At 43.1% G+C, this 14,336-nt stretch overlaps 1 protein-coding gene across 2 annotated transcripts in view; it reads right to left on the bottom strand.

Annotated features, from left to right (window-relative positions):
• Window positions 1-14,336, bottom strand: part of cemip (cell migration inducing hyaluronidase 1) — a 152,512-nt gene that overhangs the window by 7,445 nt on the left and 130,731 nt on the right. For both annotated transcript variants that reach the window (XM_026185444.1, XM_026185371.1), the window contains exons 24-26: window positions 12,749-12,934; window positions 12,092-12,296; window positions 9,094-9,180 (exon numbers count right to left, since the gene is read on the bottom strand). In XM_026185444.1, coding sequence (XP_026041229.1) covers window positions 9,094-9,180; window positions 12,092-12,296; window positions 12,749-12,934 — 478 coding nt within the window. The remainder of the gene's footprint in view (window positions 1-9,093; window positions 9,181-12,091; window positions 12,297-12,748; window positions 12,935-14,336) is intronic.

Below are 14,336 nucleotides of genomic sequence, written 5' to 3'. Positions count from 1 at the left end.
GGAAACGATGGCTTTGTAACTCTTAAGGGCAAGGTGCAACGCGTAGTACCAGCTCAAGGGAGGGTCCTCCTTGAAGGCTGTGTCAGATCCAGCAGTGCTGGTGAATGTGCCATTGTTGAACAGCCAACGACATCCACCTTACCAGGGGGAATTTTTGTGGAGTGCTGTCTTGTCACTTTGCCCAAGAAGCATCCTCATAGGTTACCTATATGGGTGAGAAATGAAACTGAGCATGACGTAACACTGCCTTCTAGATGTGTCATTGCAGAGCTCCATAGTCCTGCAAAGATATATGACGAATCACCCATTTCAACCAAAAATGATGACACTGTGAAATGTTGTAATGTTACTGCACAGCCAGTTGATGAACCTGCTCACCCAGATTTGACATTTGACTTTGGCAATTCTCCCCTCCCGCAGGAGTGGAAAGAGAGGGTTACCCAGCGTCTAAGTGCCTATGCTGATGTTTTTGCCCAGCATGATTTGGATCTTGGACATGTATCTAAAGTCACACATCACATAAACTTAAAGGATGAAGCACCCTTTAAGCAAAAGTCCAGGCCAATCCACCCAAATGATTATGAAGCTGTGAGGAAGCACTTGCAAGCACTCCTTGATGCAGGAGTAATCCGTGAATCAGAGTCCCCTTATGCTTCACCGATTGTGGTGGTTAAAAAGAAGAATGGAGAGGTCCGTCTTTGTATTGATTATCGTAAGCTCAATGCGTTAACAATACGAGATGCGTACGCACTTCCAAACCTTGAAGAGGCTTTCTCAGCCCTTGCTGGATCCAAATGGTTTTCAGTAATGGATCTCAAGTCTGGTTATTACCAGATTGAGATGGAGGAATGTGATAAGCCCAAGACAGCTTTTGTGTGCCCCTTGGGATTTTACGAGTTTAACCGTATGCCCCAGGGGATCACCAACGCTCCCAGCACCTTCCAGCGCTTAATGGAACGGTGTATGGGCAGCCTCAATCTGAAAGAAGTTCTGGTGTTCATAGATGACATCATCGTGTTCTCCAGCACTTTGGAGGAACATGAAACCAGGCTTCTACGTGTCCTTCAGCAACTGAGAGAATATGGGTTGAAACTTTCTCCCAAAAAGTGCTCCTTCTTCCAAAGTTCTGTGCGATACCTAGGACACATCGTGTCTACCAAAGGTGTAGAGACCGACCCTGAGAAGGTCAGAGCTCTCAAAACCTGGCCAAGACCCCAGACGCTCAGTGACCTCAAGTCTTTCCTAGGTTTTGCAGGGTACTATCGACGGTTTGTGAAGGACTATTCAAAAATTGTCAAACCCCTGAATGATCTTACCAAAGGCTACCCACCATACAGGAAGGGCAGGAAGGTGACACCCGGTCCTAGCGGATACTTGAACCCTAAAGAGCCTCTTTCCAGCCGTTGGACACCTGCTTGTCAGGAAGCTTTTGAGGTAATCATAGAGAAACTGACATCAGCTCCAGTGCTTGGCTATGCTAACCCAAAATTACCATACGTCCTCCATACTGATGCGAGCACCTCTGGGTTAGGGGCAGCCTTGTATCAAGAACAGGATGGTGAAGTGAGGGTTATTGCCTACGCAAGTAGAGGACTTTCACCCAGTGAAAAGCGGTATCCAGCTCATAAACTGGAATTTCTTGCATTAAAGTGGTCCATTGTAGAGAAGTTCCAAGATTATCTCTACGGGAACACATTCACGGTTTTAACGGACAACAACCCATTGACCTATGTTTTGAAGTCAGCCAAGCTCGATGCTGCCAGCTACCGCTGGTTGGCCGCTCTCTCCACCTTCGACTTTAATATTAAGTATCGTGCTGGTAAGAGCAATCAAGATGCAGATGGCCTCTCTAGGCGGCCACATGATACTGTGGATGATGACTATGCTTCTCTTGAAGAAAAAGAGCGAATGAAACAATTCGCTTCCCATCATCTCTCTTCATCTCCCAACAGACAAGATGTGACAGCTGACACATTCAGTGTCTTGTGCCACCGTCATCTCTTAGGTGAATCTGACAATAGCCTACCTTCTATCACTTTGGTAGAGTCCCTTGCTCTACATACCGATGCGGTGCCAGACGTCTACGCAGATGATGGAACATTAGGTTGTTCTGTCATACCTACCTATAGTGAGGTAGAACTCCAACAGCATCAGAGGTCTGACCCAATTATTGGGTATGTGGTCAACATGTTAGAAAATGGAGGTGAAGCAAATTCCAATCCGAACTCTGCATCCTTAGAGCTTAAACTAATGCTCAAAGAGTGGAAACGTTTGGAACTGAAAAATGGTCTCCTCTACAGAACCCGCAAATCAGGTGAAAATGTCACCTTTCAGCTTGTCGTCCCTGAGTCTTTAAGGTCCACCATTCTCACTTGCCTTCATGACAACATGGGGCATATGGGTTTGGAAAGAACCCTCGACTTGGTTAGGTCAAGATTTTATTGGCCTAAAATGGCAACTGATGTAGAGAGAAAGATTAAGTCTTGCGGACGTTGTGTTAGAAGGAAGACCCTTCCTGAAAGAGCAGCACCTCTTGTGAGTATCCAAACAACCCGTCCCATGGAACTCGTATGCATGGACTATTTATCCTTGGAGCCTGACAGTCACAACACCAAAGACATTCTGGTCATAACTGATCATTTCACCAAATACGCTGTTGCTATGCCAACAAAAGACCAAAAGGCTACAACAGTTGCGAAGTGTCTTTGGGAGCAGTTTCTGGTGCATTATGGTTTTCCTGAGCGCCTGCTTAGTGATCAGGGCAGGGATTTTGAGTCCCAACTCATTAAAGAGCTCTGTGCCCTAGCTGGTATCACGAAGGTGCGCACCAGTCCTTATCATCCACGGGGAAACCCAGTTGAACGGTTCAACCGAACTCTTCTTGGCATGTTAGGAACTCTACGAGACAAAGAGAAAACTCATTGGCGCGATTATGTGAAACCACTAACTCACGCCTATAATTGCACCAAGAACGAGACCACTGGGTTTAGCCCATACGAGTTAATGTTTGGTCGCCAGCCGAGGCTTCCCGTGGATATTGCATTCTGCCTGCCAGTTAAAGATGGCTCTCCTACATCTCACTCTCAGTATGTGAGAGCTCTGAAGGCTCGCCTTCAAGAGAGCTATCAGATCGCTGCCAAAAACTCTCAGAAGGTTGCTGAACGGAATAAACGCCGTTTTGACAAAACTGTCAGGGAGTCAACTTTGGAGAAAGGTGATCAAGTGCTAGTGCGGAACCTGCGACTTCGGAATAAACACAAACTTGCAGATAAGTGGGAGTCAACCATGTACAGAGTGGTGGAAAAGATGGTAGACCTACCTGTGTATGTTGTACAGCCTATGAATGGAGATGGTCCTATTCGAACTCTTCACAGGGATCTCTTACTCCCTTGTGGTGACTTATCTGAAGCTGAGGAAGTTGACCAGGTCAAGCCAAAGAGTTGCAGGCCAAGAACGAGGCGCAGTCAGCCTCTGTTACTGGAGGAGCAATCAGAATCTGAAGACGACTCACCTGTCTATCCTAGGCAGTCTTCTGTCATTCCTGGAAAGTTGGTTCAGGTGTTTGAAATCCCGAAGAGACGACAGCAAACAGGAAAAACAGTACCGGAGGGTAGTTGTATACCAGCTACGCCAGCAGACTGTGTAAACCCTCAGCCTCAGAATGAGCCTTGCAGAGGCAGCTCCCCTTTGCTGCCTGCAGAGCCTGTAGGGGTACCTCCTGAAGTAGCTGAAGGAGAGGAGCCAGATGTTGTGGCTGAGCAACACCCTACTGAAGACGATGTAACTTTACCAACTATGACTAGTCAAAAATCAGCTGTGGCCGAAGACAGCATTGATGTACCGTCCATTGATGTAGAGGCTCCTATAGCTACGGAAATCATTGATCTGAACCCACAAACCCCTGAGGTAGCTCTGGAGCATAAGGAAACTGTTGACAGTGGAGAAAAAAATGACCATGTTCGTAAGTCAGAAAGGACACGTCGACCACCAAGGCGCTTCCATTATCCTGAGTTGGGAAATCCCTTAATTTCCTTTGCGCAGAGCCTCATAGAGAGCTTTAACCAAGCACTTTATACAATAGGTGACTATGAGAGTTCATCTGTAGACCACAGCGTGACGCATGAAGGGGCTCATGCTGGGTCAAAGGGGGAGGGTGTAACCCATGTGAAATACAGGGCTGCAAAATCCCTTTTTGTAATCTAAGGCTATAGCCTGTTATTGTCACAAGGGGGCGCTGTGATGCAGTCTTGTGTTCTGACGACCTTGCGTCTAGTGCGCAGGAAGTATTACCTCTCTCTTCCTGTGAGATCTTCCCTCTGATGGCGGTCAAGTACGTGTCGGAGCGCATGGAAAAAGTATCTTGGTATGCAATACTGCAACCCGGTTAATGAGACCAGATTGTTTTACGTATAAATGCTAATAAGGTACTCTTTTATTAGGCCCCGAACTCTGACCACAAAGGGAATAACGTCTGTCAAGTTATTTGTGTCTGAAAATCCCGGTGAGTCACGTGCTTTCGTTAGCTACCTGTTAAGTTAGATAATGTATTTCACTAGCCGATTCAGCTCAGAAACCTTTGAACAAAAACCAATCGGGAGCTATGAGAATCTGGCGTGTTGTTTCACTTCTCCTGTTGTTCTTTACAGTGTGTTATAAGTGTTGAATGCTTTGAGCTAAACGATGCCGATGCTAGATGCGATGCTAGCTGCTAATAGCTGTTAGCCACCCCACCCCGCTGAAGCCATATTCCGATCGGGGAGGTATTCAAGTAGAAGCAATAGCTCTGTTTATATTAGAATGGTTATGTCTTAATAGATATGAGCATATTTCAAGTTTAATAGTATTTGCACTGAATTAAGTTACATTTTCTTGTAAGCCTTAAGGATGAATGTCACTTTCATTGCTATGACTGTTTACATTACAGTTTAAGCTGCTGATGTTCTTTGTTGTGATATAATTTTGATAAAATTGTTGATACTGGTACAAACAAGTTACTGTAACTCTTGTAACTTGGTAAAGCTAAAGGGAATGCCATTTGTGATTAATACATTTGGAAAAGAAGTTAATGAGCTCATGTTAAGAACACAAAATGGGAAAAGAAATTGATTGTTCTGCACTGTTTGTGTAGATTGGTTTTTTTGAACTACTAGAAGGATTCTGGAGAACCACTGACGGCGAGAACAGCCCAAATGAGATCCTGGATGATCGTGAAATGGTGTAGCCAGCCATGCGATCGGATTGTGGGATTTGCCTGAGAAACTGATTCAAGCAACCCTGGATTACAGATAAGCCCTATGCACTACTTTTCCTACCCGGATAATAGGGTCTGCACACTGACAATTCCCCTACAGTACACCTGTTTGGGTTTTCAACGACTTTAAAGGACAATTCAGACTGGACAATTCAAACTTCACAACAGGAACACTTTAATCTGTTTCATTCATTCCAAAGAGCTCTGATACTGTTCAGTATAAATCTTCCATTTAAATGTCTTTATTTTGTTTTGTTTTACATGTATTCACCTTTAAAAATGCACTATTAGTGTGCAATTTGGGTTATTGTGTTGTATATGTGTATAAATGGTACTGAGGCAATAAAGGTCCCAGTTATTCACTTCCAAGCCAACTCCTTTTGTGAGTCTCCAAAACAAAACCTCCTCCTGAACCTAGAAAGATGTCTAGGGTCTCTATTTGAAGTGAGAGTGTACTGGTCCTGAGTAGAGGCGCTACAGAAATAAAACTCTTACAGAGCGGAGCTGCACAATCTATGCTGCTTTTTTACAGAAACGTAAATAAATGATTCCTCTGGCGTCCCTGCTGGAAAGGAGCTGTGAACATTTGTTTCCCTCTTTATTTATAGACTTTTTACATGTAATTTGACATATCAGAACATAACATGTTCCAGCCAACGTGATCGGGCAGGAGGGTGAGGAGTTTTCCAAGCCAGCAAAATTCCACGCCGTGCCAGCAATAAAGGGAAAGCGATGACATCCAGCTGCTAACGATGAAGGTTTAGGGTGGAATCTTCAGAAACATGAGAGAGCACTTTAAAATAAAAAGTGCAGTATAACTGAAGTGTTGGGCAGGTAAAAACAAGTTAAACCACAGGGGGAGGTGTTGCATCTGTTGCACAGGTCAGGAATACCGGGATATATTTTAGATCTAGTCTACATCTTGAGAAGTGTAATCTGTATACCGTCGTAAACTGAATAAGGGAGAGTCTTGCACACGAGGATGAGGTATGAATTATGTCAGTGACTTTGTCCCAGTAATCTTCCACAAACTTAAGACCCAAATCCTGTTCCCAACTGGAAGCAATTTTTTGGGTTGAATAATTGCCCGATGCCGTAATGAAAGTATATATTTGTGATATAAGAGCCTTATGGTGAGGCTTTAGCTCAAATAAGTCTTCCTACCAATGATTGGGGGCATGACTTGGAAACTCGGGCCAGATAGAAGATGCACATGTCTTTGAAAATAGCGGAACAACTGACACGAGGGCAAATCGTACAAAGAAGTCAGGTCACTAAAGCTGAGGAAAGTGTTATCTTTAAAAAACCATTTAATACCGTTTCTTGCCCATTTACAGAAGGACGAGTCCACCAGGGAGGGGGGAGGAGGTGGTTGTTACAGATTGGGGCCAGAGCAGAGGCTGAACTGAAGTGATGCCAGAATTAATACCATATTTTTAGAGAGGCAATTAGAACAGGGTTGTCTGTAAACTGTAACAGGGAAACAGGGAGGGATGAAAATAATAGTGCTGAAGGTGTAAGAAGGTGAGGTAGAGAGACACGATTAAGCCTCAGGGCAGCACCAAGTAGCCTGAAGATCATTCAGCCAGTAAGTAAACTTTTGAAGAGCGAGACCACCACTGAGCCTACCCTGTTGTAGTGAGGTCATACTAATCCTGGGGGTTTTGTTTTCCCAAATAAATGATGAAATCATTCGATTCACAGATTTGAAAAAGGATTTAGGTAAAAACACAGGGATGCACTGAAAACCACAGAGAAATATGGGTAGATTATTCATTTCCTACCAAGAAGTGATAGAGGAAGGTTTGCCCACCTTTGAAAGCCAACCTTACATAGTTTAGCAAAGGATTACCATCTGCAGCTTTAAATGAAGTGGTAATATTAGGGGTGCAACGATATTCGTATCGATATTGAACCGTTCGATACAGTGCTTTCGGTTCGGTACGCATATGTATCGAACAATACGACATTTGTAATTTATTTTATCAACTTTCCTTCTGACGATGCTGTCTGTGTTGAGCGCTCAGTGAATCTGCGTTCGACTACTCCGCCTAGGCTGCACTGTCGAGCGCAGATCCACTGAGCGCTCAACACAGACAGCATCGTCAGAAGGAAGAGCGCAGGGCAAGCTAGCAAGACAGAAGTTAAGCTCTCCTTGCAACATTCAGATCTGGCGTTTGGAATTATTTTGGTTTTCATGTGACGTATGACCCTGAAGGTAAGCGAGTCATGGACTAAAGTAAAACAGTATGTTGGATGTGCCACGCAATGCTCAATTACATTGGTGTGAACTAGTGTGTTAGCGCAGTTAGCTCGTTAACGTGTTGGCCGTCTAGCCCCATGCACGGAGCGATCGGCGGTAGCTCGTTAACGGAGATGTGCCGTGTTGTGGCGTTAAGGTCATTTCAACGAGATTAACCTGAAAGCACTAGTGGGAACACAACGAATATGACTGCACATTTACTCCGACATCATCCTAGTGCAAAGACAAAAACAACAAGCATGCTACTAACTTTAGCCGAGTCATTTAGACAGCTGTTAGCACATGATTCTCCTTATGCTGCTGAGAATATAGCCCAGAAGAAGCGGATAGTATAGCTTTTATTTTGGAAAGAGACATTTCTCTGTAATAAACTCTCTTTTCCAAAGATGAGTGATTCCTCAATCAGATACAGGGCTCGCAATATCGCTAGCCCGACGTCCTGGGGCTAGCGATTTTTTTCAGTCGGGCTACCAAAATCTATCTCTTCCCTGCCCGTCGGGCTATTGTAGGAAGGAAAAATATATGTCAATGCTTTTGCATTCTTTCAGAAATGTAGCTGGGTAATTATGTCATTGGCATCGGTGAGCCACTGTCAATATGTGAGAACTGTGTATAGAGAGCGACAGCACTGATCTGTGAGTGATGATAATTTGTGCACCAATTCCTCTGACATCGTCTTATTAATCGTTAGCTTACTATGCAAACATGACAAGTGAAATCTCCCGCAGCTTAAACATGTGAGAGGTTGATCGAGCAGAGAATCGCTGAGCTTATGTGAGTGTGTGTGTAAAAGCAGCAGGATATATATTGTAGTTCTGCTGAGCCAAATAAGACAGGTCAGGGTGAAGAAGTGACAGCCAAAGAAAAGCTTACCACAAAACGGAGAAGTTATGACAAATCAGACTATAAGGCAAAAAGAAAGTGCAGCTTTATGGTTTCATGGACAAAAGAATTTCTGTGGCTGCAATATGACGAGCTAAATAACCAGGGCTGCACATAAGTGGTCCGCAGGTGCGCATTCGCTGTCAAAATAAAAAACACGCACAAGGGTTAGGGTTAAATTTAAAAACTGTACTTTTGAGTTAAAATATATATTTATATATATATAAAATATATATAACTGCAATGCAAGGGCCTATTTGCACATGAAACATACAGCCTGAAGGCTTTCATGAGAAAGAGAGCAACTTTCTCACTCTGTCTCATCAGCTGATCGTCTCAGCTCCTGCTCATCCACTCCCTGCAAGATGAGTTTCAAGGTGATTTGCCTTCAAACATTCGAAGTGAAAAGCACATGGTTTAATCTCCCTTTACTTGCAGTGTAGATAAATAATCCAGTGATGTTCGGCTTGAACTCCTTGACCTGCAGTCTGACTCACTACATGCGGCACTTCAAGTCAGTAACACTGCTGGAACTTTCCACACAAAAGCTCAGAAGATGTTTGTTGTCCTTATTTGTATCTTTAAATAAAAACATTCTGAGTGATGAGGTTTAACAAAAGTAGATACAGGTTCAATCAAACTCTCGGTAACTAGATCATTAGAGCCATTCTTCAGGTGTGTCTGAGAGAGAGGTTACCTCAGTAAAGGCAACGTCCTTCTTGATGTGGAAGTGGCGGGTGTTGTAGGACTCCAGTTTGATCTCCAGGAAGTGCTCTGAGGAGTGCTAGGAGCAAGTCCACAAAGAAACAGTGATGATAGTATATTCACAGCAGCAAAAACACATTTAACATGGGGAAAATATGACATCGTGAATGACTGTTCAGGGGAAACCAGCGGCAGGGAAAATAAGAGGAAAACAGTGTGTATCAGATGGTGCTTGGAATATATATCTTTGAAATACAACCACAGAATTTAAAATATCAATCACACAGCAAGCAGCAAAAACATGAGTAGATGGTCTGCTTCTGAAAAACAAACAATATCAATACGCTCACTATGAAACTAATATAAGTGAAGAAATATGTGTCAGACAGCAGCAAATCCTCTGGATTTCCACCAATAATGTACAAACTGTGTAATATGTCCAAATCTAGATGAAGTTGGTGTGTATTTGTCTGCATGCCTCTCTTTTCACTCATGTATTTGTTCTGTAGTTCGTTTTTTGTCCCGCTTGTTGTTTGTTTGTATTTTCTTGCCTCAAACCCAGCAGCAGTAGATGGCTGTCGCTTGCTGAGCCTGATTCTGCCATTTCCTGTTAAAAGAGTCTTTTTTCAGAGTGGACAACTAAATCTCTCTGTTATACTGTACGTCTTTACCTTACATTATGAAGCGGCTTGAGACAACTCAAGCTGTGTATGCAGTGTTCAAGTAGTCCAAAGATCATTGATGGCCAAGGCTCACTGATGCTCGTGGGCAGTGAAGACTGGCCCTTGTGGTCTGACTCAACAGATGAGATACTATCAGTCAAATTGCTGAAAAAAGTTGATTCTGGTTCTGACAGAAAGATGTCAGAATACACAGCGTATCACAGTGTGTTGCACATGTGGCTGCAGACCAGTCAGGATGCTCATGCTGACCTCTGTGCACCACTGAAAACACCAGCAATGGACACATGAGCGTCAGAATTGGAGCAATGGAAGAAGGTAGGCTAATATGATGAGTCACATTTTCTTTTACATCACGTGGATGGCCAGGGTTGGAATTTATGTAGGCAATATTTGATATTGTATAAATTTGATACTGCGCGTCATTTCCTGGGGAACACCTGACTGGATGCACCATGGGAAAAAGACGAGCTAGCAGTGTGACGCTTTAGACAATGTTCTGCTGCGAAACGTCGGGTAATTCATCAATCTGGATGTTACTTTGACACGTTCCACCTGTCTAAGTCTTGTTGCAGACCATGTACACCCTTTCATGGAAATGGTGCTCCCTGATGGCTGTGGTGTCTTTAGGCAGGATCATTCACCCAGCCACAGAGCAATGGTTTGAGGAGCACAACAATGCATTTGAGGGTTTGACCTCCATATTCCCCAAATCTCAGTCAAATCAGGCATCTGTGGGATATGCTAGAGTCTGATCCATCAAGGCTCAACCTCGCAACTCACAGGACTTACAGGATCTGTTACATTGGAAGCAAAAGGGGGACCAAGACAATATTAGGCAGGTGGTCAATAAAATTAAATTAAATTTTATTTATACAGCGCCAACCAGGCTCAGGGAGGGGCGGGGCCATCTGCTGCGACCGGTTGGGGTGAGAGAAGGAAGACAGGATAAAGACATGCTGTACGTATGATTCAGTGCAGAGAGGTCTATTCACACATAGTGAGTGAGAAAGGTGACTGAAGAAGGAAAAACTCAATGCATCATGGGAATCCCCCGGCAGCCTACGTCTATTGCAGCATAACTAAGGGAGGATTCAGGGTCACCTGGTCCAGCCCTAACTATATGCTTTAGCAAAAAGGAAAGTTTGAAGCCTAATCTTAAAAGTAGAGATAGTGTCTGTCTCCTGAATCCAAACTGGAAGCTGGTTCCACAGAAGAGGGGCCTGAAAACTGAAGGCTCTGCCTCCCATTCTACTTTTAAATACTCTAGGAACAACAAGTAGGCCTGCAGAGCGAGAGCGAAGTGCTCTAATAGGGTGATATGGTACTACAAGGTCATTAAGATAAGATGGGGCCTGATTACTGATACCATATTAATGAGATTTTTAGGACCGAGTACAATAACCTCAGTTTTATATTACTTTTTATGTCGTCCTAGCACTGAACCCTGTGGAACTCCATAATTAACCTCAGTGTGTGAAGAGGACTCTCCATTTACATGCACAAACTGGAGTCTATGAGATAGATATGATACAAACCACTGCAGCGCAGTACCTGTAATACCTACAGCATGTTCTAATCGCTCTAATAGGATATTATGGTCGACAGTATCGAACGCTGCACTGAGGTCTAGCAGGACAAGCACAGAGATGAGTCCACTGTCAGAGGCCATAAGAAGATCATTTGTAACCTTCACTAAAGCTGTTTCTGTGCTGTGATGAGCTCTGAAACCTGACTGAAACTCTTCAAATAAACCTCTGCAGATGATCTGTTAGCTGTTTGACAACTACTCTTAGGTTGATCATATTTAAGATCGAAGCATTAATTAATGGCAGGACTTCTTTGAGCAGTCTTGTAGGAATGGGGTCTGATGGTTTGGAGGAAGAGAGAAACCTTTTCTTCAATCAGTGATGAATAGTAAGATGTTCTAGCTTTCTTATAAAGCAGGAAACTATTTCTCCAGGCTAAATGATGATCTTCTAAATTTGTGATATGTCATTTTCTCTCCAGCTTACGAGTTATGTGCTTTAAGGTGCGTGTTTGAGAATTATACCAGGGATCAAGTGGTATGATTGTCACAGTACTATACCTGGTTACTGTATATTGCACCTCTACTGAATCTCTCCACTCTCCCTCTCTCTTTACGGTGTTTCAGAGTGGATTTTAACACCAAGAGAAGAAAATAAGCATTTCTTTTAATCTTCCATCTAGCCAGGACATATATTCTTTCTATACTTCTAATGACATGAATAATGCCAATTCCACAGGAAAATAGTGGGGAGTTGGAATCATTTTAATTTCATTGCTCACCAGCCTGGCAGTGGGAATTTTTCTGGGCATTGGAACATCGACAATGGGCAGCTCAGCATGTTTGGGGTACGCCTTAGCCAAGCAGTTGCTGGGTGGACTGCCTTTTGGTACGATTGCTGTGATCTTCACCCTCTCACAACCCTTCACAGAGCAGAAGGCAAATGTCTCTCTGTGATTGTGGGCTTTCACCTTCAGGAAGAGGAGGCTGCGAGACACACAATGAATGACAGGCATCATATGCTTTCCCTGACACTTAGCAACCAAAAACAAATCACACTGTTAAAGGTATTCCTGACATCTGACATTGCAATGCACAGAGGTTTCACAGTACACTCATGTCATCTAACCCTGAGCAGTCAGGTGATCAGTAATACCTACAGGTACACTTTTTTGTGAAATCTTACAGTGCCATCCATCCATCCTCTTAACAGTATATCAGTATATATCCAGGGTATGCCCAGCTTTATGTGTGCTTAGTCACAAAGGTCACACCTTTGCATCTTTTATTGTAGGAATGCCACATTTCACTTTGGGCTGATGTAGCTCTTATTTTACTGTAAGAGTGATCTTTTCTGTGTGTCTAATCCCTGTATATTTTTCCTAGTTGTCCTACTTCTGGTAATGAGTGTAATGTAGTGGTCTGTGCATGTGTCGGACCCAGTGTCTTCTTCCCAGTAGAAATATCCTCTGGCCAAGTGCAAGTGGTTGATCTTCTCCTTGTGAGTCGTCCTCACGAAGACGCCAGTCTTGCGGGTTTGTTTGGTCAGCCGATTGTGGATGTCTGACAGGATTGTGAAGGTGGTACCTTGTGGATAGCAGAGGCCCACATTGATCCAGTCATTCCTGAAACACAAGGGAAACACCAATCCAATCCAAATCCAATATGATCTGATTTAATTTCAAAAGCAAAAACATGGGGACATCACTATCAGGTATTTTTGTGTAAATGAAACTGAACCTTATGATTTACACAACAACACATGTACAGACTTAAAGTCAACATGATATAAGCTGATGTTAAACGAGCTACTGTGGCTGATTTCTAGCCTGCAGACACTACGAGGCAGGTTGAAAGGTGGAATTCAGCGAGCGACTAATGAGTATTACCTTTAATATCAGCTTAAATTCTAATTGACTGGTACCTTGATGTAACCTAAAAGTGCAACCACCACAGCTTACCAACCTGTCCAACAAAATGCATTACCATAAACAGAATGCTGTTTAGACTGCATGAACTGCCAAGTATATTCATGCAACCTTCAAATAATGCAGAGTTCAACTTGCTGTCAAACATATTTCATTATATGAAAAACCATTCACATCTTATACTGATGCAATATCTGATTTAAAAACTCTAAAATGATTTAAATGCAGTCCTTATATTGACTGTTTATCAGATGTCACTGAGCACCTGACATTTCTCTGACCTTCCTCTTAATTTAAAATTGGTTTAACACTGAAAAGAAAAGCAGTGATGTGAACAAGTGGCTTCAGATGAACTAAGTGCAAAGTAACAAGCCTGCTTTGAAAATGTAAGGAGTGGAACGTAGATGTATTGCTGTTCAAATGTAGGGAGTGAGCATTAAAAGTTGCCAGTTGCATAATGACTGAAACTAGCACCACTGGGCTGTGAGGTCAGTTCCTTGATCATTAATGTGCAAATCGTCGTGACCATTAATTAACAACAACTAATCAAAGCCCACTGATCACTGATCAAAGACCAAATGTACCGTTACAAACTGTCACGGTGGGGAAACCTGCAGTCGGCTGAGACTGAAGAAGTCACCTGGATGAGTGACGAAACGTTTCTCCCACTGAAAACGTCCAGATGAGCAGACTCAACCTTTTGGGATTGTTAGAGGGTAAGATGCAGGGCGCACCATTTAAAGACTCACCAGTCTATCACAGATATGCATCAGTATTCAAAAATCAAAGTGTTTAATTTATACACTGTGGCATGGGGCTGATTCTCAGTCATTTGTGTGCAGCATACAGAATGCATGTTATTTGCATTTACATTGCAAAACGTTCTGATTACCTTAATGACTCTTCTGTCAGCTGCTCAGCTTAACTATTCAGGATCTGACTTCACAAAGCCACGCATGCTGTTTATCAATCATCAGTTCCCCTTAGTGGTCTGCTGAAAGGTGCCAGCTCTACTTAAAGACTAAATACATGAAAAAACACTAAATAAGGTCAAATATTACGTGAAATAAAACCTGCCATATAAACTGACTCAAATCAG

This window comes from Astatotilapia calliptera, chromosome 1, assembly GCF_900246225.1.
Source record: "Astatotilapia calliptera chromosome 1, fAstCal1.2, whole genome shotgun sequence".
Lineage (NCBI taxonomy): Eukaryota > Metazoa > Chordata > Actinopteri > Cichliformes > Cichlidae > Astatotilapia > Astatotilapia calliptera.
The sequence above is the reverse complement of the archived record's forward strand: the minus strand, read 5'-3'. Positions and strand labels throughout refer to the sequence as shown.